At 58.3% G+C, this 27,128-nt stretch overlaps 4 protein-coding genes across 5 annotated transcripts; 2 read left to right on the forward strand and 2 right to left on the reverse strand.

The window, feature by feature from the left end:
- Positions 1 to 370: 370 nt before the first annotated feature.
- LOC146765016 (retinol dehydrogenase 16-like) lies at positions 371 to 2,751 on the reverse strand. The gene is made up of 4 exons (XM_085563097.1): positions 2,412 to 2,751; positions 1,513 to 1,771; positions 925 to 1,088; positions 371 to 759 (listed from the first exon to the last, which is right to left on the reverse strand). Exons 1-4 carry the CDS (start codon positions 2,725 to 2,727, stop codon positions 542 to 544), a joined length of 957 nt encoding a protein of 318 aa, XP_085419223.1. The 5' UTR covers positions 2,728 to 2,751; the 3' UTR covers positions 371 to 541.
- A 723-nt stretch (positions 2,752 to 3,474) lies between these two features.
- Positions 3,475 to 5,919, reverse strand: LOC110477093 (retinol dehydrogenase 16). The gene is made up of 4 exons (XM_031507240.3): positions 5,516 to 5,919; positions 4,617 to 4,875; positions 4,029 to 4,192; positions 3,475 to 3,863 (listed from the first exon to the last, which is right to left on the reverse strand). Exons 1-4 carry the CDS (start codon positions 5,829 to 5,831, stop codon positions 3,646 to 3,648), a joined length of 957 nt encoding a protein of 318 aa, XP_031363100.3. The 5' UTR covers positions 5,832 to 5,919; the 3' UTR covers positions 3,475 to 3,645.
- An 878-nt stretch (positions 5,920 to 6,797) lies between these two features.
- On the forward strand, positions 6,798 to 16,575 carry PRIM1 (DNA primase subunit 1). The gene is made up of 12 exons (XM_021542469.2): positions 6,798 to 6,909; positions 7,451 to 7,608; positions 7,683 to 7,789; positions 7,870 to 7,943; positions 9,408 to 9,544; positions 10,715 to 10,773; positions 12,021 to 12,130; positions 12,867 to 13,088; positions 13,973 to 14,042; positions 14,848 to 14,933; positions 15,824 to 15,922; positions 16,400 to 16,575. The coding sequence occupies exons 1-12, from the start codon at positions 6,807 to 6,809 to the stop codon at positions 16,417 to 16,419; spliced, it is 1,245 nt and encodes a 414-aa protein (XP_021398144.1). The 5' UTR covers positions 6,798 to 6,806; the 3' UTR covers positions 16,420 to 16,575.
- Positions 16,576 to 17,306: 731 nt separating this feature from the next.
- NACA (nascent polypeptide associated complex subunit alpha) lies at positions 17,307 to 26,826 on the forward strand. Of its 2 annotated transcripts, XM_077788640.2 has the most exons (10): positions 17,307 to 17,373; positions 17,714 to 17,785; positions 20,435 to 20,473; positions 21,118 to 24,360; positions 25,373 to 25,458; positions 25,550 to 25,627; positions 25,877 to 26,023; positions 26,157 to 26,285; positions 26,487 to 26,609; positions 26,699 to 26,826. In XM_077788640.2, exons 2-10 carry the CDS (start codon positions 17,716 to 17,718, stop codon positions 26,711 to 26,713), a joined length of 3,930 nt encoding a protein of 1,309 aa, XP_077644766.2. In that variant the 5' UTR covers positions 17,307 to 17,373; positions 17,714 to 17,715; the 3' UTR covers positions 26,714 to 26,826. The 2 variants fall into 2 exon arrangements, with proteins under 2 accessions (XP_077644766.2, XP_021398172.1); XM_021542497.4 differs by lacking the exons at positions 20,435 to 20,473; positions 21,118 to 24,360.
- The last annotated feature ends 302 nt before the right edge of the window (positions 26,827 to 27,128 follow it).

The following is a 27,128-nucleotide window of genomic DNA, read 5'->3' on the forward strand; positions in this document are numbered from 1 at the left end:
CCGCATTTATAGAGCCGGGCTTGCGGCAGCACCCGGGTGAATTTTGTCACCCTGATTTGTCGTTTTTGTCATTCCCGTGGTGATGGAGCAGGATGGTCCCTCCCAACCAGCTCTGCAGGAGGAGCAGGAGGAAGCAGAGGAGGAGAACTCCGTAAGAGGCTGCTCAGTTCTTTGCCTAGAGGGAAATCTGCTCAAGTTGGAAGAGGTCTGAATTTTACTCACGTGTGTCAATCCCGGGGTGCCAGTCTGGCCAAGTCCCCTGGCAACTTGTCTGGGGCTGGATCCTGAACGCAGCAGGTGCTCAGGGGAAGAACCAGAGCCCCCAGGCACAGCCTCGGTGCCACAGCCTGAGAGTGACACCACGCTCAGCCAGGAGGGGACAGAGGGTCTTTATTCAGGACAAACCCATCCGTGAGCAGGGGACAGAGGGTCGGACATGCAGTTACAGATTCAGGGACCTCGGTGTAGCCTTGGCTGCAGCCAGTTTTGGATCCCACCAGGTCTTATTGATCTCACTCTGGCTGCCAGCTCCAACCCCACCTTAGGCTCTCCCAGCAGATTTGGGGTAGAAAAAGGTGAACAGGGCGTCGCTGAGCGCTGAGGGCAGGTAGCTGAGGGGGATGTAGAGCAGCTTGGCGTCCCAGCCAGCGGAGTAGCGCGTGCGGGGGTGGAGGCTGGTCAGCGCGTGCTCCATGCAGTTGGTGACCAGTGACAGGTTGGAGCTGTAGGCTTTCTGCAGCACCTTGAGCAATGCCACATCTGCAGAGGCAGAAAAAGCCACTGAGACCCTGCAGCCCAGCAGAGCCAAGTGGTTCCATGGAGTGTTGAGGCAATGGGACCGCCCATGGGACCCTCGTGGCCCTGGGGATGTGCCTTGTGTCAGGGGAGAAAGAGGATCGCTCAGCCTTTGGGGGACGTACTTACACTCCCTTAAATAATTCTCCCCGTAACTCGCTTTGATTTCCTCAGGGAGCTTCCCCCAGCTGTCATGAAAATTCTTCTCCAGGTTCTCAACGTTGGTGATCATTGTCTTGAAGTAGCCTGGCTCGATCACGCAGACCTTCACCCCGAAGCTGTGCATCTCCAGCCTGGAAGGGATGGAGTCCCGTGGGACACGGGAGCAGCACCCAAGCGTGTCCGTGCCCACACCTCCCATGGGATGCAGCCTCATGCCAGAGGCGCGGAGCAGAGCCTGACCATGCCAGCGGGTCCTGTGCCAGCCTGGCACGTGGCTGAGATGGTGTGCCAGCAAACATTTGCCACGTCCGGATGGGTTGGGAACAAAGCAAAGCTTGGGGCAGCAGGGTGATGTCCTGCAGGATTTTGGACAGGGGCAGTGTCCAGAGGGGAGGCTCCATGCCAGGATAGGAGCTGCTCACACTTCAGCAGCAGATCCGAGTTCAACCTGTGCTCAGTGACGGTTGTGCGAGGATGGGAGTTGATCACTGGGCCAGACAAAGTCCAGGAAAACAAATTAGGAAATCATGCTGAAGCCCGTTTGTCTGGACTTACCTGAGGCTGTCAGAGAAGGCTTCCACGCCGTACTTGGAGATGCAGTACCCTCCACCGAAGAAGGACATGCGGCCCATCACGCTGGCCACGTTGACCACGCGGCCCCGCGCCCGCCGCACCAGTGGCAGGAGGCTCAGTGTCACCTCCACCAGCCCCACCAGGTTGACATCCAGCACCTTGACAAAGTCCTCCTTGGTCAGCCACTCGTTCGGGGCGGTGGGGATGGCGATCCCGGCGTTGTTCACCAGCCCCCAGAGCCCTGGAGAGGGGATGGGATGAGCTGAGGCTGTTCCAAGGCCCTGCACCAGCCTCGCCTGTGCTGGCACAAGTGGGCTGACGTTCCTCCCCTCACACAGCCCCCTGAATATCAGGCTAGCCCAAAGGTCCGAGGGTGTGGGGGGAGGAATATCAGGAGATGGCAAAGATTTCCAGAAGAGGCTTTTACCCTGATATATGTTGCCTCAGCTCTCTTTATTCTGTGGTGTCCAAAGGCAAAAGAGCAGAACAGGAAATGTCAGGGGTCTGTACAGGCTTTGGACAGGGTGGGCTTCCCTGGCTCTGTGCCAGCCCCGTTGGGGCAGGAAGGAGGGTCCAGGGTTATCTGATCAGTCCCAGGGTCCCAGGGAGGGGGCACAGAGTGCCCAGGAGCTCACTGTAACAGTGGGCAAGGTGACAGGAGAGCTGTTGGGGTAATCGGCTCTTAATTAGCTGGTTTTCGGGAGGAAAGGGCAGAAAGCTGAACTCTCTGCCCGGGCAGCGCTCCTGCAGGAGCCGATGGCAGATGCATGTCACCAGAGAAGCACCTCTGGCCAAGCAGCAATGAATCACAGAGCCGTGATTACCCCGCGGTGTGGCAGGGGAAGCCGGGGGGGACAACAGGGACGTCAGCCCCGTTTTACCTTGGTCACCCACACGCTCCCGGACCCAGGCGGTGACATCGGCGATGCTCTGGCTGGAGGTGACGTCCAGCAGGACGGTCTGCAGGCGGTCGGAGGTGGCCGCCCGCAGCTGCGCGGCCCCGGCGGCGCTCAGGCAGGCGGCCAGCACCCGCAGCCCCCGCGCGTCCAGCTGCCGCGCCAGCAGGTTCCCGAAGCCGCTGTCGCAGCCCGTGATCAGCACGTGCTTCTCCGAGAGCCGCGGCACCGGCTGCCGCTCCCGGTGCCAGCGGCGCAGCAGGAACAGCCCCAGCAGCGCGGCCACCACGTACAGCCACATCCTCGGCACCGGCACCGGCACCGCCCGGTGACAGCCCGCGCCGGCCGCATTTATAGAGCCGGGGTTGCGGCAGCACCCGGGTGAATTTTGTCACCCTGATTTGTCGTTTTTGTCATTCCCGTGGTGATGGAGCAGGATGGTCCCTCCCAACCAACTCTGCAGGAGGAGGAGGAAGCAGAGGAGGAGGACTCTGTAACAGGCTGCTCGGTTCTTTGCCTAGAGGGAAATCTGCTCAGGTCCCGGGGTGAATTTTGTCACCCTGATTTGTAGTTTTTGTAACTCCCGGCTTTGCCTGGCACCACTGCCTGTGCCTGGGCTCTGCTGTGCCCTTAGCAGGTGGATCCCAATGTCCCACGGAGCTGGATTTGGTGGAACCCTCCAGACACCGTCAGCAGCACCAACCCTGCATCTTTCCTTCTCTCCCAGCCTTGGTGGGCAACAGTGTCCCCAAACGTGGTGATGGAGCAGGATGGTCCCTCCCAACCAGCTCTGCAGGAGGAGCAGGAGGAAGCAGAGGAGGAGAACTCCGTAAGAGGCTGCTCAGTTCTTTGCCTAGAGGGAAATCTGCTCAAGTTGGAAGAGGTCTGAATTTTACTCACGTGTGTCAATCCCGGGGTGCCAGTCTGGCCAAGTCCCCTGGCAACTTGTCCGGGGCTGGATCCTGAACGCAGCAGGTGCTCAGGGGAAGAACCAGAGCCCCCAGGCACAGCCTCGGTGCCACAGCCTGAGAGTGACACCACGCTCAGCCAGGAGGGGACAGAGGGTCTTTATTCAGGACAAACCCATCCGTGAGCAGGGGACAGAGGGTCGGACATGCAGTTACAGATTCAGGGACCTCGGTGTAGCCTTGGCTGCAGCCAGTTTTGGATCCCACCAGGTCTTATTGATCTCACTCTGGCTGCCAGCTCCAACCCCACCTTAGGCTCTCCCAGCAGATTTGGGGTAGAAAAAGGTGAACAGGGCGTCGCTGAGCGCTGAGGGCAGGTAGCTGAGGGGGATGTAGAGCAGCTTGGCGTCCCAGCCAGCGGAGTAGCGCGTGCGGGGGTGGAGGCTGGTCAGCGCGTGCTCCATGCAGTTGGTGACCAGTGACAGGTTGGAGCTGTAGACTTTCTGCAGCACCTTGAGCAATGCCACATCTGCAGAGGCAGAAAAAGCCACTGAGACCCTGCAGCCCAGCAGAGCCAAGTGGTTCCATGGAGTGTTGAGGCAATGGGACCGCCCATGGGACCCTCGTGGCCCTGGGGATGTGCCTTGTGTCAGGGGAGAAAGAGGATCGCTCAGCCTTTGGGGGACGTACTTACACTCCCTTAAATAATTCTCCCCGTAACTCGCTTTGATTTCCTCAGGGAGCTTCCCCCAGCTGTCATGAAAATTCTTCTCCAGGTTCTCAACGTTGGTGATCATTGTCTTGAAGTAGCCCGGCTCGATCACGCAGACCTTCACCCCGAAGCTGTGCATCTCCAGCCTGGAAGGGATGGAGTCCCGTGGGACACGGGAGCAGCACCCAAGCGTGTCCGTGCCCACACCTCCCATGGGATGCAGCCTCATGCCAGAGGCGCGGAGCAGAGCCTGACCATGCCAGCGGGTCCTGTGCCAGCCTGGCACGTGGCTGAGATGGTGTGCCAGCAAACATTTGCCACGTCCGGATGGGTTGGGAACAAAGCAAAGCTTGGGGCAGCAGGGTGATGTCCTGCAGGATTTTGGACAGGGGCAGTGTCCAGAGGGGAGGCTCCATGCCAGGATAGGAGCTGCTCACACTTCAGCAGCAGATCCGAGTTCAACCTGTGCTCAGTGACGGTTGTGCGAAGATGGGAGTTGATCACTGGGCCAGACAAAGTCCAGGAAAACAAATTAGGAAATCATGCTGAAGCCCGTTTGTCTGGACTTACCTGAGGCTGTCAGAGAAGGCTTCCACGCCGTACTTGGAGATGCAGTACCCTCCACCGAAGAAGGACATGCGGCCCATCACGCTGGCCACGTTGACCACGCGGCCCCGCGCCCGCCGCACCAGCGGCAGGAGGCTCAGTGTCACCTCCACCAGCCCCACCAGGTTGACATCCAGCACCTTGACAAAGTCCTCCTTGGTCAGCCACTCGTTCGGGGCGGTGGGGATGGCGATCCCGGCGTTGTTCACCAGCCCCCAGAGCCCTGGAGAGGGGATGGGATGAGCTGAGGCTGTTCCAAGGCCCTGCACCAGCCTCGCCTGTGCTGGCACAAGTGGGCTGACGTTCCTCCCCTCACACAGCCCCCTGAATATCAGGCTAGCCCAAAGGTCCGAGGGTGTTGGGGGAGGAATATCAGGAGATGGCAAAGATTTCCAGAAGAGGCTTTTACCCTGATATATGTTGCCTCAGCTCTCTTTATTCTGTGGTGTCCAAAGGCAAAAGAGCAGAACAGGAAATGTCAGGGGTCTGTACAGGCTTTGGACAGGGTGGGCTTCCCTGGCTCTGTGCCAGCCCCGTTGGGGCAGGAAGGAGGGTCCAGGGTTATCTGATCAGTCCCAGGGTCCCAGGGAGGGGGCACAGAGTGCCCAGGAGCTCACTGTAACAGTGGGCAAGGTGACAGGAGAGCTGTTGGGGTAATCGGCTCTTAATTAGCTGGTTTTCGGGAGGAAAGGGCTGAAAGCTGAACTCTCTGCCCGGGCAGCGCTCCTGCAGGAGCCGATGGCAGATGCATGTCACCACAGAAGCACCTCTGGCCAAGCAGCAATGAATCACAGAGCCGTGATTACCCCGCGGTGTGGCAGGGGAAGCCGGGGGGGACAACAGGGACGTCAGCCCCGTTTTACCTTGGTCACCCACACGCTCCCGGACCCAGGCGGTGACATCGGCGATGCTCTGGCTGGAGGTGACGTCCAGCAGGACGGTCTGCAGGCGGTCGGAGGTGGCCGCCCGCAGCTGCGCGGCCCCGGCGGCGCTCAGGCAGGCGGCCAGCACCCGCAGCCCCCGCGCGTCCAGCTGCCGCGCCAGCAGGTTCCCGAAGCCGCTGTCGCAGCCCGTGATCAGCACGTGCTTCTCCGAGAGCCGCGGCACCGGCTGCCGCTCCCGGTGCCAGCGGCGCAGCAGGAACAGCCCCAGCAGCGCGGCCACCACGTACAGCCACATCCTCGGCACCGGCACCGGGATGGGGAGTAGGAAGAGAACGGGAGCGGGTTTGTCCCGACCTTGGTTCTGTGCTCTGGCCGCTGTTAATAATTAATTAGCGGATCCCGGGGCAACGATTACGGTGATTCCGGTGGGCCTCCGGGCACTACCGGGATGCGGGATCGGCTCCGCCCCGTCCTCTTAAGGGGCTCATCCCGCTGCTGCCGCCTGGAGCCCGCGGGGCTGCGGGCAGTGCCCGGGATGTGCCCCGGGGCTCCGGTCCCGCCGCTTTCGCGGGGAACAGTTAACGGGAGCAGGGCAGCGCCCCGGGCTTCCCGCACCGCTGCGCTGCCCTCCCGGGAAGCCCCCGGACCCCGCGACCGCCCCGGAGCCCGGAACATCCCCGCGCCGCCCCGGCCCGGGAGCTCTCCGCGTCACGGGAATACCCCGGGACCCTCCCAGATCCTGGGACCAACACGAAAGCCGAGACTCCCTCTGGACCTCAGCACCCCAGGGTCTACCGGGTTCTGCCGGGACAATCCCGCACAGCCCCTCCTGAGACCCCCTTGGACCCCGGGACACCCCCGGACCCCCACGCCCCTGGACCTCTCCGGATCCCGGGATATCCCCGGACACCGGGACATCCCGGGACCTCGGCGCTCTCGGGGCATTTCAGGACCCCGAAATCCCCCCTAACCTCAGCTCCCCGTCTCCCACCCGCCTCGGGACCCCCTCGCATCCCGGGACATACCGGGACCTCACCAGCTCCGGACCCCACGACCCAAGACCCCGCGGACCCGGGCACGTCCCCTCCCCTCCATCCCGGGACCTCCCCGGTGCTTTGTTCTCCTCCCACTCCCCCCGAGCCGCGCACCCCCGGTCCCCGGTGCCCCCGCCCCGGGGCCGGACTACAACTCCCGGCGGCCCCCGGGGGCGCCGCCGCCGCCTCCCGCCGCTCCGCTCCCGCCGCTCCGCTCCCGTCGCTCCGCTCCCGCCATGGCGCGGTTCGAGCCGGCGGCGCTGCCCGAGCTGCTCCCGGTCTTCTACCGGCGGCTCTTCCCGCACGGCCCCTACGGCCGCTGGCTCAGCTACGGCGGCGGTGAGCGGGGGGGGAACCGGTACCGGGCGGGGGGGCACCGCCGGGGATGCGGCGATACCGAGCGGGGATACCGATATGGGGCGGGAGGGCTCTACCGGGAACCGTGATAGCGGGCGGCAGGCGTCGGTACGGGGCGGGGGGCACCGTCGGGGATGCGGTACCGGGAGGGGGCATTGATACCGGGCGGGGGGCACCGATACCGGGCGGGAGGCATCGATACCGGGCGGGGGGCATCGATACCGGGCGGGAGGCACCGATACCGGGCGGGAGGCACCAATACCGAGCGGGGGGCATCGATACCGGGCTGGGGGTATCGATACCGGGCGGGGGGCACCGATACCGGGCGGGGGACACCGATACCGGGCGGGAACACCGCGATCCCGGGTCCCAGAGCACGTTGGGGTGCCGGGGCGGGCAGTGGGTGGATGCACTGACCGGGACACCAGGAGGAGCGGGGAAGGGGTCTGGGGGTGAGTGTAATGGGGGGATTTAGGAGGGCATTGAGCCCCCCGCAGTCCCCGAGCCTCCCGCGCTCCCGCAGTGGTGAAGAACTACTTCCAGCTGCGGGAATTCTCCTTCACGCTGCGGGACGATGTGTACCTGCGCTTCCAGTCCTTCGGCAGCCCGCAGGAGCTGGAGCGGGAGCTGCAAAAGATCAACCCCTACAAGATCGACATCGGGGCCGTCTACTCCCACCGGGTGAGTCCTGGCCCCCGTGCCGGGGGTCCGCAGGGGTCTCTGGCCATGCTGAGCCCACCCCGTCCCTCCCGCAGCCCAACCAGCACAACACGGTGCACCTGGGAGCCTTCCAGCCGCAGGAGAAGGAGCTGGTCTTTGACATCGACATGACGGATTACGACGACGTCCGGACGTGCTGCAGGTTCCCCAGGGGGGGCTCTGGGCTGGGAGGGGGTTCGGGGGTGTGGGGTGTCCCCCTGACCCCCCTCACTCTGCCCCCAGCTCGGCCGATATCTGCTCCAAGTGCTGGACGCTGATGACCATCGCCGTCCGCATCATCGACCGCGCGCTCGTGGGTGAGGGGCTTGGGGACCCCCGTGGGCACTGGCTGTGCACTCCCAGATCCCACAGAATTCACAGAATTCACAGAATTTCACTGGCTTGGAAGAGACCTTCAAGATCATTGAAGGTCAAGGTCGTCCAACCCAGCCCCAACACCTCAACCAAGCCCTGGCACCCAGTGCCACATCCAGGCTTGTGTTAAACACACCCAGGGATGGTGACTCCACCACCGCCCCAGGCAGAACATTGCAAAACCTTATTGCTCTTGCCATGAAAAACTTTCTCCTAATATCCAATCTAAATTTCACTTGGTGCAGCTTGAGGCTGTGTGCTCTGGTTCTGGCAGTTCTGTCTGGAGAAAGAGACCGACCCTCACTGTGGGAAATGGATTTGTCGAAAATTCTTTGGTAGAATCTACTTTATTCCAAACTCCCTATCAGTTTTAACCACACTATACTGTAAATACATTAAAACTAATCATTTAGAATTACCCCTCATAAGTCCTATAAAATACACCTGTGTCCCCATAAAATCCATCTGTGCCCCACCAAAATCCATCTGTGCTCTCCCAAAACCCATCTGTGCCCCACCAAAACCCATCTGTGCCCCTCCTAACCCATCTGTGACCTCCCAAAACCCATCTCTGCTTCCCCTAAACCCATCTGTGCCCCACCAAAACTCATCTGTACCCCTCCTAACCCATCTGTGCCCCTCCTAACCCATCTGTGACCTCCCAAAACCCATCTCTGCTTCCCCTAAACCCATCTGTGCCCCACCAAAACTCATCTGTGCCCCTCCTAACCCATCTGTGACCCCCCAAAACCTCTGTGCCCCACCAAACCCATCTGTGCCCCCATAAAACCCATCTGTGTCCCCCAAAACCCATCTGTGTCCCACCAAAACCCATCTGTGACCCCACCAAAACCCATCTGTGACCCCCCAAAAACCTGTCTGTGCTCCCCCAAAACCCATCTGTGCCCCTCCCAACCCATCTGTGCCCCTCCTAACCCATCTGTGCTCCCCCAAAACCCATCTCTGCTTCCCCTAAACCCATCTGTGCCCCACCAAAACTCATCTGTGCCCCACCAAACCCATCTGTGCCCCTCCTAACCCATCTGTGACCTCCCAAAACCCATCTCTGCTCCCCCAAACCCATCTGTGCCCCTCCTAACCCATCTGTGCTCCCCCAAAACCCATCTCTGCTTCCCCTAAACCCATCTGTGCCCCACCAAAACTCATCTGTGCCCCTCCTAACCCATCTGTGACCCCCCAAAACCTGTCTGTGCCCCACCAAACCCATCTGTGCCCCCATAAAACCCATCTGTGTCCCCCAAAACCCATCTGTGCCCCTCCCAACCCATCTGTGCCCCTCCTAACCCATCTGTGACCTCCCCAAACCCATCTCTGCTCCCCCAAACCCATCTGTGTCCCCATAAAATCCATCTGTGCCCCCCCAAAACCCGTCTGTGCCCCCGCAGAGGACCTGGGCGTGCGGCACCGCCTGTGGGTGTACTCTGGCAGGAGGGGTGTGCACTGCTGGGTGTGCGACGACGCCGTCAGGAAATGGTCCCCGGCGCTGCGGGCGGCGGCCGTGGAGTACCTGAGCCTGGTGAAGGTGGGTGCCAGGGGGGCCAGGAGCCCCCTGCCCAGCCCTGAGCCTGTGCAAGGTGGGTTTGGGGGTGTCTGGGTACCCCCTGAGCCTGGAGGAGGTGGGTTTGTGGGGGTTTGGGCACCCTTACCTTGGTGAAAATGAGTTTGTGGGGCTTTGGGCATCCCCTCACCAGAGTGAAGGTGGGTTTGTGGGGGTTTGAGTACCCCTCACCCTGTGCAAGGTAGGTTTGGGGGGGTCTGGGTACCCCCTGAGCCTGGAGGAGGTGGGTTTGTGGGCGTTTGGACATCCTTACCCTGGTGAAAATGAGTTTGTGGGGCTTTGGGCACCCAAACCTGCAGGGCACTTCTGACCCTGCAGCAGGAGCAGGTGGGTTTGGGGTGCCCAGCAGTGGGTTTGGGGTGCAGGTGGGATTGTCCAGCAGTGGGTTTGGGGTGCCCAGCGGTGGGTTTGGGGTGCAGGCGGGTTTGGGTGCCCAGCGGTGTGTGTGGGGTGCCCAGCAGTGAGTTTCGGGTGCCCAGCAGTGGGTTTGGGTGCCCAGCAGCAGATTTGGGGTGCCCAGCGCTGGATTTGGGGTGCCCAGCAGCAGATTTGGGGTGCCCAGCAGTGGGTTTGGGTGCCCAGCAGTGCCCAGCAGTGAGTTTGGGGTGCCCAGCAGTGGGTTTGGGTGCCCAGCAGCAGATTTGGGGTGCCCAGTGCTGGATTTGGGGTGCCCAGCAGCAGATGTGGGGTGCCCAGCAGTGAGTTTGGGGTGCCCAGCAGTGGGTTTGGGTGCCCAGCAGCGGGTTTGGGGTGCCCAGCAGTGAGTTTGGGGTGCCCAGCAGTGGGTTGGGGTGCCCAGCGCTGGATTTGGGGTGCCCAGCAGCAGATTTGGGGTGCCCAGCGCTGGATTTGGGGTGCCCAGCAGTGGGTTTGGGTGCCCAGCAGTGCCCAGCAGTGAGTTTGGGGTGCCCAGCAGTGGGTTTGGGTGCCCAGCAGCAGTGGGTTTGGGTGCCCAGCAGCGGGTTTGGGGTGCAGGAGGATTTGGGGTGCCCAGCAGTGAGTTTGGGGTGCCCAGCAGTGAGTTTGGGGTGCCCAGCAGTGGGTTGGGGTGCCCAGCGCTGGATTTGGGGTGCCCAGCAGCAGATTTGGGGTGCCCAGCACCCGCTGCCCCCCGGCTGACCCCGCTGTCCCCAGGGTGGCGCAGACACGGTGAAGAAGGTGACGCTGTCCCAGCCCGTGCACCCGTTCATCAGGTGGGTGACGCTGTCGGCTTCGGCCATTTCTGACTCCCATGGGTGGCAGCTGAGAGGGGCTTTGCACTTCTGCTCTAAAAAATGAAACCTTTTCTCCTTAAAAGTGTTCTAAATTATTTGTTTTCATTCTTACTACTTTTTTTTTCCCTTCCTTACTGTTAAGAAACTTTTCTTTACGCCCTTTTAAAATTTCAAAGCCAATTTTACCTTGCTCCTGATCCTGTCTCACAACCAGAGATCAACACACTGGGGATTTAAAACCCATCAGCACAAGAATAGTGAAAATCCCAAAATTAGGAACAAAAATCTGCAATTAACAAAGCAAAACCACTACAACCAATGTAGATGAACAAAGATACTTTAGCCAGGCTGAATTATATATATATATATTTAAATTATATATATTATCTATATATATTATATATGTAATATATATAAAAAGTATATATATTATACATATATATTTTATATAGTTTTTATATATATTATATATATAATATATTTTTAATATATATAGTAGAGCAATTATATATTATATATAATCTATTATATAGATCATGTGTATGTTATATATTATAATTATATAATTACATAATTATATAATTGTTATCTAATATTACAATATTATATGTAATATTATATAGGTAATATTTATATATATGTATAATGTATAATATATATAAAATATATAGTATATAATAGCATATATAATATTTTACTTGTAAAATTATAATATTATGTCATTATATATTGGTATTCTATATTATATATATTTATATATTATATACTTATATAATCATAATCGTATAATTATATATAATATGTCATTATATGTAATATAGATAATATATATTACATTATTATTATATTATCATATTATATATTGTTCTTATATATTATATATATTATATATACTATATAGTATATATATTCTATATATACTATATATAATATATATTATATATTTTTTATGTTATATCTATTATAGATTTTTATATGTTATATATATTATTTATATTATATCTAATATATATAATTATATATATTATCATATATATAATTATATATAAGAGATATATAATAGATTTATTATATATATAATATATTATTATTAAAAAATATATATATATAACATCTGTATTATCCCACCTTTCACACGAGACTGAAAACAGAATAAAAAATTTTAGGAGACCTCTCAGTTGCCCCAAATTTGGGTCCCAAAAATCCGTTTTTCGCTCTCCCCGCAGGCGCTCGGTGGCCGTGGTGGAGAAATACTTTGAGGAGTTCGCGCTGCTGGGCCAGGACGTGCTGGGCAGCCCCGAGAAATGGGCCAAGGTGCTGGCCCTGCTCCCCGAGGGTATCCTTGGATTCAGCGCTGAAAATGAAAATATGGGCTTCAAGTGGGCAAAAAACGAAAATACGGGCTCAAAATACGGGGTTAAAGTTAACATCTGGGGTTAAAATGGGGATAAAGTTAAAATATGGGGTTAAAATGGGGATAAAATGAAAATATGGGCTCAAAATATGGGGTTAAAATTAACATCTGGGGTTAAAATGGGGACAAAATTGAAATATGAGGTTAAAGTATGGGGTTAAACTTTAAATATGGGGCTAAAACTTGGGGTTAAAATGGGGTCCTGGAAGGGTCAATGCAGTCCTGGAAGGCTCAGTGGGGTCCTGGAAGGCTCAGTGGGGTCCTGGAAGGGTAAATGTAGTCCTGGAAGGGTAAATGCAGTCCTGGAAAGGGTCAGTGGGCTCCTGGAAGTGTCAATGCAGTCCTGCAAGGGTAAATGCAGTCCTGCAAGGGTAAATGCAGTTCTGGAAGGGTAAATGCAGTCCTGCAAGGGTAAATGCAGTCCTGGAAGGGTAAATGCAGTCCTGGAAGGGTAAATGCGGTCCTGGAAGTGTCAATGCGGTCCTGGAAGGGTAAATGCAGTCCTGCAAGGGTAAATGCAGTCCTGGAAGTGTCAATGCAGTCCTGGAAGGGTAAAAGGGGTTCTGGAAGGGTAAACACGCTCCTGGAAGGGTTAGAGAAGTCCTGGAAGGGTCAGTGCGCTCCAGACAAACCGCGGGATGAGCCTTGACGGCTGCAGAGCTGCGGGAGCCGCTGCAGGCCGAGTTCCCGCGGAAGAAGGACTCGGTGCAGCGCTGGGAGCTGCTGCGGGCCCGCGCCGAGCGCGAGCGGGAGCGCGGCCGGGCGGGCTGGCCCGAGTGGGAGGTGATGCTGCAGCTCTGCTTCCCCCGCCTCGACGTCAACGTCAGCAAAGGGCTCGGCCACCTGCTCAAGAGCCCCTTCAGCGTCCACCCCAAAACAGGTGGGACCCGCCGGAGGAGGGAAACGCAGGCAGGAAAGGGTTTCCAAAAGTGCCCAGAAATAAGAGAGGATATTTTGGTGTCTACGCTTATAATGTATGGGAATGAGGAAATGGTTGGGTGCTAGTCGTGATGGAAGTTGTTATAAATTGTAAATTTTAAATATTATTGTGTAAATATTGTTACTACATTGCGTTATATAATGTTATATTATTATTATATTTAAAATATATAATAATAATGATTAGTAAAATAATAACTATTATTTATAGAATAATTATTCTATAATTATTCTGTAAATAATATAATATAATATAATATAATATAATATAATATAATATAATATAATATAATATAATATAATATAATATAATATATTATATTATATTATATTATATTATATATTACACTACAATACATTACATTATATTACATTACATTATACAATATTATGATATTAACATAAATTAAGATATAGTAACAAAATATATAGAATACAATATTATATAATAAATATTATACTATAATATAGATTAAAAATATAATATCATATATAACATACAAATATATAGAAAATAGATTTTGAAAATTTATATATAAATTATATATATCTTTCTATATAATTTATACATAAATTTAAAATACAATATATTATATAACATAATCAAATATTGGATTATATTCGATTATAAGTGATTTTATTTCATTATTACAATTGTTATTATTATTAAATAGTTATTATTGTAAATTATAATTATTACTGTAATTATAAATTATAGCATGTGTATTATCTCAGATTTCACATAAAACCAACAGGAAAACAAAGCTTTTAAAGCACCTCTCCATGTCCAAAATCCCGTTCACCTCCACCCCCGCTCTGTCTCAGGGCGCATTTCGGTGCCGCTGGACCTGCAGAGGCTGGACCAGTTTGACCCCTTTGCCGTCCCCACCATCAGGTGCGTAAACGGGGAGCACTGGGGGGTGCTGGTGCTGCCAGAGACCCCCAGCACATCCCAAATCCTGATCCTGACCCTGACCCCAAACCTAAACCTGACCCAAACCCTAACCCTGACCCTAACCCTAACCCTAACCCAACACTAACCCAAAACTAACCCTAACCCTAACCCTAACCATAACCCTATCCCAAACCCTAACCCTCAGCTAAGCCTAACCCTAACCTGACCCTAACCCTAACCCTAAGCCTAAACTAACCCTAACCCTAACCTTATCCCTAACCATAAGCTAACCCTAACCCAACCCTAACCCAACCCTAACCCAACCCTAACCCAACCCTAACCCTAACCCTAACCCTAACCCTAACCCTTTGCCGTCCCCACCATCAGGTGCGTAAACGGGGAGCACTGGGGGGTGCTGGTGCTGCCAGAGACCCCCAGCACATCCCAAATCCTGATCCTGACCCTGACCCCAAACCTAAACCTGACCCAAACCCTAACCCTAACCCAACCCTACCCCTAACCCCAACCCTAAGGTAACCCTAACCCTAAGTTAACCCTAACCCTAAACCCAAACCCTAATCCTAAACCCTAACCCTGACCCCACACCCTAACCCTGACCCTATACCCAAACCCTGACCCTATACCCAAACCCTGACCCTAAACCCAAACCCTGACCCCAAACCCCGATCCTAAACCCAAACCCTGACCCTAAACCCAAACCCTGACCCCAAACCCTGATCCTAAACCCAAGCCCTAACCCTAAACCCAAACCCTGACCCCAAACCCTTACCCCGCCTTCCGGCAGTTCCCTGTGCCAGGAGCTGGACGCGGCCGGCAGCGATGGCGAGCAGGAGGACGGCGGCGAGACGGAGCCCAAACGGCGCACGAGGGGTGAGCGGGGCGGGTTTGGGGTCGGGGATGGGGTTTGGGGTCAGGGTTTGGGGTCAGGGATTGGGTTTGGGGTCAGGGTTTGGGGTCAGGGATTGGGTTTGGGGTCAGGGTTTGGGGTCAGGGATTGGGTTTGGGGTGAGGGATAGGAGTTGTGTCAGGGTTTGGAATCAGGGATAGGGTTTGGGGTCAGGGATAGGGTTTGGGGTCAGGGTTTAGGGTCAGGGTTTAGGGTCAGGGATGGGGTTTGGGGTTAGGGTTTGGGGTGAGGGATAGGGTTTGGTGTCAGGGATTGGGGTCAGGGATGGGGTTTGGGAACAGGGTTTGGGTTCAGGGTAGGGATTGGGGTCAGAGATTGGGGTCAGAGATGGAGTTTGGGGTAGGGGTTTGGGGTCAGGGTTGGGGTTTGAGACTCAGAGATGGGGTTCAGGGACAGGGTTTGGGGTTTGGGGACAGGGTTTGGGAGTCAAAGGTGGGGTTTGGGGACAGGGTTTGGGATAAGGGATGGGGTCAGGGATGGGGTTTGGGACTCAGGGATGGGGTTTGGGCACAGGACAGGTTGGGGGTCAGAGGTGGGGTTTGGGAACAGGGTTTGGGATCAGGGATGGGGTCAGGGATGGGGTTTGGGGTCAGGGTTGGGGTTTGGGACTCAGGGATGGGGTTTGGGGACGGGGTTTGGGGACAGGGGACAGAATGGGGGTCAGAGATGGGGTTTGGGGTCAGGGATGGGGTGTGGGGTTGTGGGTGGGGTTTGGGGACAGGGTGTGGGGACAGGGATGGGGTTTTGGGGGTCGGGGCTGGGGTTTTGAGGGTTAGGCTTGGGGTTTGGGGCTCAGGGTTGGAGTTTGGGGGTCCCCAGCACCCACTGCTGGCCCTGCCCCCAAATCCTCCAGACTACAGGAAGACGAGCCTGGCCCCGTACGTGCGGCTCTTCGAGCGCTTCGTGGAGGGGCTGGAGAGCGCCCGCCGGGGAGAGCGGATCCGCCGCAGCGGTGGGTGCCCCGAAAAGGACAAAAGTACCCCAAGAGGGGCCTTCTGCCTCTGACCATGGATTTGGGGGGCTCCTGTGGGATTGGGGTCTGACCCTTTGGATTTGGGTCTGTTCCTTTGGATCTGGGGGTCTCCCATTGGATTTGGGGTCTCCCATTGGATTTGAGGGTCTGTCCCTTTGGATTTGGGGGTCACCCATTGGATTTGGGGTCTGTTCTTTTGGATTTGGGGTCTGTCCCTTTGGATTTGGGGTCTCCCATTGGATTTGGGGTCTGGCCCTTTGGATTTGGGGTCTGGCCCTTTGGATTTGGGGGTCTCCCATTGGATTTGGGCTCTGTCCCTTTGGATTTGGGCTCTGTCCCATCAGATCTGGGAGCACGAGGTGACAGAGAGGGACACAAGGGAGGAGCTGAGCCATACCTGGTGCTGTGACAGCTTTGTTTTGTCTGGAAAAACCTTCCCATTTTTCCTTTTTGCAGATCTTCAAGGAGATTTCTGAGGCCTTGACACTGCTAGTGTCTCACGTGTTGTCACTGTCACCTCCTCTGGCCGTGGGGGGTCCCTAACCCTAACCCTAACCCTGTCCCTGCCCTGATTTTGTACCTTTTGTACCGTTTTCTACACAAACACCATTAAATGGTTCTGGTCACCCGTGTGCTAGGACGTGCTGAGGTGGGGGAGGGTCCCCTCCCTGTGGGGAGGAGCTGGGGAGGGGTCCCTGCTCTGCAATGTGGGGGGGGTCACTGCCTGGCCCCTGTCCTGACCCCCAAATCCTGTCCTGACCCTCTAACCCTGCCTGGACCCCCTACCCTGACCCCCTAACCTGTCCTGACCCCACAAACCTGTCCTGACCCCATAAACCTGTTCTGACCCCCTAATCCTGCCTGGATCCCCTGTTCTGACTCCCTAAACCTATCCTAACCCCCTAATCCTGCATGGATCCCTCTGTTCTGACCCCCAACCGTGCCTGGACTCTGCTGTGACCCCCTAACCCCACCTGGACCCCCTGCCCTGACCCCCTAATCCCACCTGGATCCCTTCTGGATCCCCCCTACCCCAGGGGATCCCAAAACTCCCCCTCAGGAGATCCCAAAACCCCCTTCAGAGGATCCCAAAACCCCCTCAGGAGATCCCAAAACCCCTTCAGGAGATCCCAAAGCCCCTCAGAGATCCCAAAGCCCCCCTCCGAGGATCCCAAAACCCCTTCAGGAGATCCCAAAGCCCCCCTCCGAAGATCCCAAAGCCCCTCAGAAGATCCCAAAGCCCCCCCCGGGCCCTCCCCTCACCCGCGGTGCGGCCCGAGCAGAGCCCGGAACGCCGGAGCGCGGCCGTGGGCGCCGGGCCGGACCGTGTTGCCGGTTTCTCCCCCTGCCCCGGAAGTGCCGCACTCCCGGAAGTCGCGCTGCCCTCTCGGTCTCTTTCCGCCGCCATCTTGGGCCCCGCTCCCCGCACAGTGAGTCCCGCGCCGCCATCCGCCGCCATCCGCCACTCGGGGCGCCGCTCGCCGCTAGCGGGATGAGCGGGTGGCAGGGAGGACCCGGATGAGGCCATCGATGGGGTCGTGGGCGCGCCGGGCAGGGCGGAGGGGGCAGCCCCGCGTACCGGCGCGGGGAGGGGAGGAGGCGGCCTAGGCCCGGGACCGGGATCGGGCTCTGCCCGTGCCGTGCGGCCGAGCTGTCTTGGTAGACTCTCCCGGTAGTGGGAGTTGCGGGGTGGGAAAGACGAGTTACCGGTGGTGGCCCCCGCGCTGTCCCGGAGCCCCGGCGAGCCTGTCGGTTTGTCCATTCCCGTAGAAATGCCCGGCGAAGCCACAGAAACCGTCCCGGCCACGGAGCAGGAGCTGCCGCAGCCGCAGGCGGAGACAGGTGAGGCCGGAGGGTGCTCGGGGGCGGATCTGGGGGTGATTTCCCGGGATCCCCTCGCCGGGCGGGGAGCTGCAGCTTCCCGGGTGGGCCCGGTGGGCCGGGACCCGGTGGCGGCGGGGGTTGTGTGAGCCCGGTTCGAGTCTTGTCACGTCCCCCGCGGGGGTTTTGGGGTGTCGGTTCCGTGGTCTCGCTGTGGCCGAAGCGAACTGGGCCAGTTCTGTGGTTTCCCAGCCGAAGCACGCGGGTTATCCCACGGGGAACGTGACCGGAGCCGGGAGAACGGGGACTCCTCGTGTCCCGAAATCCCGGGGACGAGACGGCTCGGAGCCTGCTTTGGGTGGGAGCGGGGACAGCGGCCGTGGCCAGGGCGGGGTGTAGGATTTCGGGACCTCTCCCATTAGATTTGGGGACCCTGTCCCCTTGGATTTGGAGCCTTGTCCTGTTGGTTTTGGGGGTCCTGTCCCGTTGGTTTTGGGGGTCCTGTCCCGTTGGTTTTGGGGGTCCTGTCCTGTTGGATTTGGGGGTCCTGTCCCCTTGGATTTGGGGGTCCTGTCCCATTGGATTTGGGGGTCCTGTCTCGTTGGATTTGGGGGGCCTGTCCCATTGGATTGGGGGGCCTGTCCTGTTGGATTTGGGGCAATGTCCCATTGAATATGGGGATTTTCCTGCTGGTTTCGGCTGGATTTTGGGTGTTATCACACAAACTGAGAGTGAACTGTTGGATTTGGGGGTGTCCCCCGTTGGAATTGGGGGTCTTCCAGTGGATTTGGTGATCTGCCCTGTTGGATTTGGGTGTCTCCTCCACTGGATTTGAGGGTGTGTCATTCAATTTTGAGGGTCTCACTGAATTTTGGGGGTCTGTTCCTCTGGATCTGGGGGTCTTTCATTGAATTTTGTGTGTCTGTCCTGTTGGATTTGGGATCTGTCCCTCTGGATTTGGGGGTTTCTCACTGAATTTTGGGGATCTGCCTCATTGAATCTGGGGGTCTCTCATAGGATTTTGGACACTGTCCCATCGGGGGGCCACCACTGAGGGTTGGTGACAGAGATGGGACACGAGGAGGGACTGAGTGATGGCTCTTGCTGTGACAGCTGCGCCGATGATTCCCAGGAGCTGCTGAGCTCCTTATCCCTCCCAGCGTAGCTGGAATTCCTGTTTGGGGCCCCCTCCCTGGAATGGCTCTTCTGTCCCTCTCAGCTGACAGCTCCCAAAATTCTGCTGCTCTCAAGTCTCTGATGGTGTCGTGGGATTCCTCAGGCAACTCCTTGGATTTTCATCTTGTTCCCTGGAAAAATCCTGGAGGTGGGGCTGGTCCATGCTGATCCAGAGGGACTCTGGGCAGAAATCCCCTGGTTTTGGGGAATGCTTTACTTGGGATGTTTGAGAAGAGCCCAAGGAAAGCTGGGGATTGTGGGGGAGAAGTGACAAGCAGGAATGATTGTGTTCATCAGGAATGTGCTCAGATGGTGCCAGAAGGAACAGGGAGAGCAGGCAGGGACAAAGGATTGTTCTGGAGAGGAGAGCTCTGCACGGCCTGTTCCGTGACGGGCCGGGCCCAGCACAGCCCTTGGCAGCACTTGTTCCTCCTTCAGGAGGCACCAGGACATTCCCTGGAGCAGGAAGTGTCCTGGCACCCGCTGGCACCGATGTCCAGCTCCAGGCCTGCCCATCCTCCCCACGGTGCCGTGGTTTGGGGTAAAACAGGGTGTCAGAAGCATCTTTCAGGAGCCCATTCCTGGGACAGGGACGTCATTCCCTGCACTCCTGCACGCGTCGCTGTGGCAGCGAGTCCAGGACACGATGGTGACCCTGATCCCAGGGACAAAATCCCTGGAGCGGGGCTGGCTCTGGGCTCTGCAGCTCCCGGCCCAAGGGCGGCACCGTGCCCGGGCCGGTTCTGCTCCCCCGGCCAGCAGCACCGGTCGGACCAGCACCACCCTCCCTTGGATCTCCAGTGGGTGCTGGGAATGACGTTGGGAATGTCAGGGCTCTCTTCAGGCTCAGCCCTGGCATTGCCTCCTCCCTCAGCAGTGCCCTTTGATGGCTGGTTGGCATTGGGAATTTCATTGGGAATGTCTCTCCAGGCTCTCAGCTCTGGCTCAGGAGTTGGAAGCAGAACCCTTTCATAGCCTCTTCCTTAAACAGTGTCCTTTGATGGCTGGTTTGCTTTGGGAATTTCATTGGGAATTTCATTGGGAATATCAGGGCTTTCTCCAGGCTCATCTCTGGCTCAGGAGCTGGAAGCTCAGCCCTGGCCTCTTCCATCAGCAGTGCCCTTTGATTGCTGGTTGGCATTGGGAATTTCGTTGGGAATTTCACTGGGAATATCAAGGCTCTCTCCAGGCTCAGATCTGGCTCAGGAGCTGGAAGCTCAGCCCTGGCATGGCCTATTCCCTAAATGGTGCCCTTTGATGGCTGGCTGGTATTTCATTGGGAATTTCGTTGGGAATTTCAGGGCTCTCTCCAGGCTCTCAGGAGCTGGCAGCTCAGCCCTGGCATGGCCTGTTGCCTGGGCAGTGCCCTTGGATGACCAGCTGGTGTTGGGAATGGCCAGGCTCTCTCCAGGCTTTCAGGAGCTGGCAGGGGAGCTGGGAGCTGCTCCTGGTCAGTAGGATTTGCCTTAATAAACTCTTGTTCTCCCCGTTCAGCTCCAGCTGCCCCCGTTCCTGCTCCCACCCCTGCTCCAGGTACTCGGGACCCTCCTGTAACCCCTCGTGTGCCGCATTAACCAGTGTGTGCCATCCTGGGGGTTGCATTCCATTAACCCTAACAGCTCCCAGGGAAGTGGGGGGCACTGGGGGGCCTGGCCCCACCACCCCCATGGCGTTGTGCCCCTGTCACCCAGAGATGGAGGGAGGGGGCTCGCAGGGCACTCCAGGAGTAATTCCACATGCCAGTGGGTTATATTGGAATTTCCCTTCCTCTTCTTAGGTGGGTCTTTGTTCCCCCATGCTCCCTGCAGCCCGGGAGGTGTCCCCAGGCTCGTGAGCAGCCCTGGATGTCCTGACAGACCTCTGGGGCTCCACAGAGGTCCTGACAGCCCCTTTGGTGTGGCAGAGCTTGTGGCAGAGCTGCATCCCTGCTTCTCTGGCCCGCTGGAGCTTCCTGGTGGTTCAGGGAGTGCCTCCTGCCATTCAGGGCTCTCGGGAAGATCTGTTCTAGAAGGGAATGAATGTCCTGGTCCATGCTGACCCTGGCAGGCTGGGCAGTGCCTGCTGGGCCAGAAGCCAGGCACAGAGGCCAGAGGAATGCCAGGGCTGGCTGCATGCCCCCTCCTTTCTCTCCTTCTCTCCTCCCTCCTCTCATGGCTCACTCTGTTTCTCTCCTTTAGCTGTTCTTCATGCTGCTCATTCCCCACCTCTGACTCCATCTCCATCCGCCCAGGCTCTCCCGGCACAGCTGCCCGGCTCTGCCCCGGCTCTGCCGGGCCCCCTGGGCCCCGTGTCCCCCCCCGTGGTCCCGGCTGCAGCCATCCCCGTGTTCTCCATGGCCCCCCAGCCCCCTGCCCTGCCTCTGCTGGGCCCAGTCACCCCTGCCCCTCCTCCAGCTCCGCAGGCCCCCATGGGTTTTGCAGCCCCGGGATCTCCAGGGCCTGCCCCGGTTAGCCCAGTGTCCCCAGGATTCCCAGCCCCAGCGTCACCTGGCCTGGCTGCTGCTTCTGCTGCAGTGACAGTGGCTCCTCTTGTCCCCCCAGTGAGCCCCAGTTCTCTCCCAGCTGCTCTCACCTCTCCCATGAAAACTGCTCCTGCTGCAGCCTCGGTGGGAGCTGCATCTCTGGCCCCTCTCCCTGCCTCTGGAGCAGCCCCATCCCCTCTCCCTGCCTCTGGAGCAGCCCCAGCCCCTCTCCCTGCCTCTGGAGCAGCCCCATCCCTTCTCCCTGCCTCTGGAGCAGCCCCAGCCCCTCTCCCTGCCTCTGGAGCAGCCCCAGCCCCTCTCCCTGCCTCTGGAGCAGCCCCAGCCCCTCTCCTACCGCCCCCATCCCGTCCCCTCCTGGCATCTCCCCCACCAGTGCCTCCCACATTGCTGCCTGCTCCCACTGTGGCAGTGTCCCCCCAGAGTCCGGGATCACCCCCACTTCCCACAGTCCCGGTGTCTCCTGGAATTCCTGCTGTTCCAGCCTCTCCCAGAGCCCCAGCTCCAGCCCTGGTCGGTGCCATCTCTCCCCCCATCTTCCTGGCTGCCCCCAAAGCTCCCTTGTCACCCCCTATCCCTCTGCTGCCAGCCGGGATGTCCCCTGGGCATCCTGCTGGCCCAGCCCCTGGTGCCCCAGTCTCACCACTGCTCCCAGTTGCTCCTTCTATTACCAAGGCCTCTCCCACAGGCCCTGCCCCACTGGTCCCAGCTGTGGGACACCCAGTGCCTCCCTCAGTAGCCAGGACCCCTCCTGGGAGCCCAGCCCCTCCTGTGGCTCCTGCCCTGTCCACACCCGCTGTGGGAGCTGCCACCTCTGTCCCAGGGCCTCCAGCGAGCCCCGTGTTCCCAGCAGCAGCTCCTGTGCCTGCTGTCCCCTCTGCCAGCTGCCCCACTGTCACCCTGGCCATGGCAGCTCCTGTGGCCAAACCAGCTCCTCCAAGTCCAGCTGCTGCCCCCTCTCCTCCTGTCACCCCGGCCATGGCAGCTCCAGCCGCCCCTCCTGTGGCCAAAGCAGCTCCTGGGAGCCCGGTCACCGCTCCAGCTGCCCCCTCTGTCCCTGTCACACCTCCCATGGCACCTCTGGCTGCCTCTCCTGTGGCTAAAACATCTCCTGCTGCCCCTGTCGCCACTCCAGTGGCCAAAGCAGCTCCTGGGAGCCCGGTCACTGCCCCCTGTGTCCCTGGCACACCGACCATGGCAGCCCCAGCCTCTCCAGCTGCTCTTCCCTCAGCCAAAGATGCTGCCAAGGGCTCTGTTGCTGCCCCAGCTGCCACTCCAACCCCCCCTGCCCCAGCTCCAGCCACCCCACCTGCAGCTAAAACAGCTCCCAAGAGCCCAGCTGCTGCTCCCCCATCCTCTGCCACCCCAGCTCCTGCAGCTCCACCAGCTCCAGCAGCCAAAACACCCCCAAAGAGCCCTGCCAAAGCCACCCCAGCTCCAGCCACCCCCACTGAGGACAAAACACCCCCAAAGAGCCCTGCCAAAGCCACCCCAGCTCCAGCCACCCCCACTGAGGACAAAGCACCCCCAAAGAGCCCTGCCAAAGCCACCCCAGCTCCAGCAGCCTCTCCTGAGACTAAGGTACCCCCAGCAAGCCCTGCCAAAGCCACCCCAGCCCCTGCTGAAGCCAAAGCACCCCCAAAGAACCCTGCCAAAGCTACCCCAGCTCCCCCCACCCCCACTGAGGACAAGGCACCCCCAAAAAGTCCTGCCAAAGCCACCCCAGCCTCTGCCGAGGCCAAAGCACCCCCAGAAAGCCCCGTTACAGCCACCCCAGCTCCAGCTGCCCCTCCAGCAGCCAAAACACCCCCAAAGAGCCCTGCCAAAGCTACCCCAGCCCCTGTTGAGGCCAAAACACCCCCAAAGAGCCCTGCCAAAGCCACCCCAGCTCCAGCAACCTCTCCTGAGGCTAAGGCACCCCCAAAGAGCCCTGCCAAAGCTACTCCAGCCCCTGCTGAGGCCAAAACACCCCCAAAGAGCCCTGCCAAAGCTACCCCAGCCCCTGCTGAGGCCAAAACACCCCCAAAGAGCCCTGCCAAAGCTACTCCAGCCCCTGCTGAAACCAAAACACCCCCAAAGAGCCCTGCCAAAGCTACCCCAGCCCCTGCTGAAGCCAAAACACCCCCAAAGAGCCCTGCCAAAACTACCCCTGCTGAGGCCAAAACGCCTCCTGCTCCTGCCCCAGCATCTCCCAAGAGCCCTGCTCCAGCCACCCCAGCTCCCAGTGCCCCCCCAGCAGTGAAAACACCCCCAAAGAGCCCTGTCAAAGCCACCCCAGCTCCAGCCACCCCCACTGAGGACAAGGCACCCCCAAAGAGCCCTGTCAAAGCCACCCCAGCTCCAGCCACCCCCACTGAGGACAAGGCACCCCCAAAGAGCCCTGTCAAAGCCACCCCAGCTCCAGTGGCCCCCGCTGCAGCCAAAGGACCCTCAAAAAGCCCTGCTGAGGCCAAGACACCCCCAAAGAGTCCTGTCAAAGCCACCGCAGCTCCATCTACCCCTGCTGAGGCCAAGGCACCCCAAAAAAGCTCTGTCAAAGCCACTCCCCCTCCAGCCACCCCCGCTGCGGCCAAAGGACCCTCAAAAAGCCCTGCTGAGGCCAAGGCACCCCCAAAGAGCCCTGTCAAGGCCACTCCAACTCCAGCAGCTCCAGCCACGGGTGCTTCTGGTGCCCCTCCAAAGCCCACAACCCCCTCCAAAGCAGACGTCGGCCGTCCTGGCTCTGCCCCGAGCGCTCCCCCCGCCAAGAAGCAGCAGCCCCCCAGTAATGACAAGGTGGCCAAGCTGGCCACTCGCCCCACCTCGAAAGCCCCGCCTGGCGCTGAGGATGAGGACCTGCCGCCTCTGCTCCCCCCCGAGCCGCCCGTGCTGCTGGAGCTGTCCCCGCCCGCGGGGGTCCCGGCCCCGCCGGCGCCGCAGCCCGTCCTCAAGAATGACAAGGGTATTTGCGGCCGCGGTTTGCCGTGTGCATGGAGTGTCACTGGCTGCCCACGGGGTACTAACGGCGCCCGGGGGCGCGGCGCCGGCGGTCACTAACGCGCGTCCTCGGGCACGGAGCACGGTGTGGTTTTTGTGGCATGGGCACCGCGGAGCTGAGCTGGCTTCACACGGAGGAGCTGCCACGTGCCTGGCCCTGCTGCGTGTGGTGTCCCCGTGGCCGGCTGGCGGCGGAAGGGCGGCAGCGTTGGTGCCAAACTGGGCTGTCCCCACGCTATGCCTGAAGTGTTGGGGACTCTGGGCACGCCCTGGCACCTGCAGAGAGCTTTGCCAGGGCTCCTGTGTGTGCTGTGGGCACAGAGGCCCTTCCCAGAGGACTGAGGACTCAATCCAGGTAATGGCTGCACGGGAGCATCATGGTCACCTCCCTGTGACCGCCGGGGGCACCCAGCTCTGCTTCCATAACTGGTGTGCTCGGTGCCGTGGGTCACAAGTGGTGGTGGCACTGCAGCTGGTGGTCCTCTGGGCACCCAGAGGTGCTGTTCCCCGGGAGGGGTTCGGGGTTGTGCCAGATCATCCCTGTAGTGAAGCCACGGATGTGCAGCAGCCCTGAGGGCTCGGTGAGCGGGGTCTCGGTGCCGTGTGTCAGCTCTGGGTTAGAGGGGAGTCGAGGGGCCCTGTCACACTGCGCTGCTGCCACCTCAGCACCCTGGGAGTGTCACCCACCTCCTCCTTGAGCCGCTGCCACAGGCTGGAGCTATCTCTGGATTCATTCCGGAGCCTCCAGGCACCTGTGGGGCTCTGGCACCCGGCTCCCACTGTGGGCCGAGGCTGAGGACCCATTTGTGCCACCCTGCTGATGCCATTTGGGGTGCAGTGAAAGCTCCTGATGGCACTCGGAGTGCAGGGAATGCTCCATCCACCACCTAACTGGGCTTCACTGGGAGCCAGCAGCAAAGGCCGTGTGCCCTGGACCTACCCGAGGTGGGAAGAGTGAGGTGTGTGTGTCTCTGCAGGGTCTGGCACAGAGTCCGACAGCGATGAATCCGTACCAGAGCTCGAAGAGCAGGACTCCACACAGGCCACGACGCAGCAGGCACAGGTAGGGCAGGTGGCACACGCCAGCCGTGGTGGGTCAGAGTCCCTGCGGTGTCACCCCTGTCACCGGTCTCTCTGGTTTTCCCTCCCTGCAGCTCGCAGCTGCCGCCGAAATAGATGAAGAACCCGTCAGCAAAGCAAAACAGAGCCGGAGCGAGAAGAAAGCTCGGAAGGTGAGGCTTCACCTGTCCTTGCTGAACAGCCCCAGGGCTCAGAGTCACACTGGGGATCTCACTGGTCCTGCATGGGAGTGTTCCCTCCTGCTGACAGCCCAGGAGTGCTGCTCCGTGGCAGTAATGCACATTTCCATGCGTCTCCATGCAGCAAATGTTGGATCTGGGACTCTGGAAAGAGGAGTGGGCACATCTGGGCTGGCTCCGGAGCTCTTCTTCCCTCGCTGACCTTTCCCCGGTGTTTTTCAGGCAATGTCCAAGCTGGGCCTTCGCCAGGTGACAGGAGTCACCAGAGTCACCATCCGGAAATCCAAGAACATCCTCTTCGTCATCACAAAGCCAGACGTGTACAAGAGCCCGGCGTCAGACACCTACATCGTCTTTGGTGAGGCCAAGGTGAGCCCACCCTGGAGCCAGCAGGACAGGGCTCCTTCCTGTCACCTGTGCACTGCGTGGCTCCTGCCAGGGAACGTCCTGGCACTGCCCAGGACTGGCCTCACCGCTCCGCTCCTTCCCTTCCCTCCTGCAGATCGAAGACTTGTCCCAGCAGGCTCAGCTGGCAGCTGCCGAAAAGTTCAAAGTGCAAGGAGAACCTGTTTCCAACATCCAAGAAAACACACAGACCCCCACCGTGCAGGAGGAGAGTGAGGAAGAGGAGGTAAGGCCTTCCCCAGCCTCCCTGTGGGGCCGTGGTTTGGGTTAATCCATAAATTCCTCTCCTTCATCCAAGTTTGAGCACAGGCTCCTGCCCTGGGGGTGTTTACACTGCAGGCCTGGCCTCGTGGCTTCCAATCCAGACAATCCCAGCCCGTGCCAAGCCTGGATCTGGCAGCAATCCTGGGCTCTGTTTCTCCTTCAGGTTGATGAAACCGGCGTGGAGGTGAAAGACATCGAGCTGGTGATGTCGCAGGCGAACGTGTCACGGGCGAAGGCTGTGAGAGCCCTCAAGAACAACAGTAACGACATTGTAAACGCAATAATGGTGAGTGCTGGGGGGCAGCAGCTTTGGGGCGGGTCCCTGGGGGGAGCTGCTGGCTCTGGGCTGGCTCCTGACTCCCGTTCTTCCCACAGGAGCTGACGATGTAGCCGCCGGAGGGAGGAGCCTTTTTTGGTGTTTCAGAGAAGAGTAAAATACAGCTAAATTTAAAATTTGTACTATTTCTATCGGTTAATAAAGTTGTGGCTTATTGTTGGTGAAATGGCTGCCCTGTGGTGCTTTGCTGCCCGCCCTTCTCAGGGTGGAGCCTTCCTCCTGGGAAGATCCCGGCACTGATACCCCGTCCTGGAACACCACCTGCCCATTCCCTCCTTTCCTTCCTGTCCCAGAGCCTGGCTGGACACGAGCCCAGGTCAGCTCAGTCAGCTGCAGGGTCACCCCTTGATCCCCCCAGGGTTCCCTTCAGGGGGGCTCCTCCCTTCCCTGCAGCCGGCAGGAGCGGGGACCACGGGTGAGGGAGAGGCTGTGGATGTGGGCGGTGGGCTCCAGTAAAGCCTTTGGGAC

The sequence above is a fragment of the Lonchura striata genome, chromosome 29, assembly GCF_050655825.1.
Source record: "Lonchura striata isolate lonStrDom1 chromosome 29, ASM5065582v1, whole genome shotgun sequence".
In the NCBI taxonomy this organism is placed as follows: domain Eukaryota; kingdom Metazoa; phylum Chordata; class Aves; order Passeriformes; family Estrildidae; genus Lonchura; species Lonchura striata.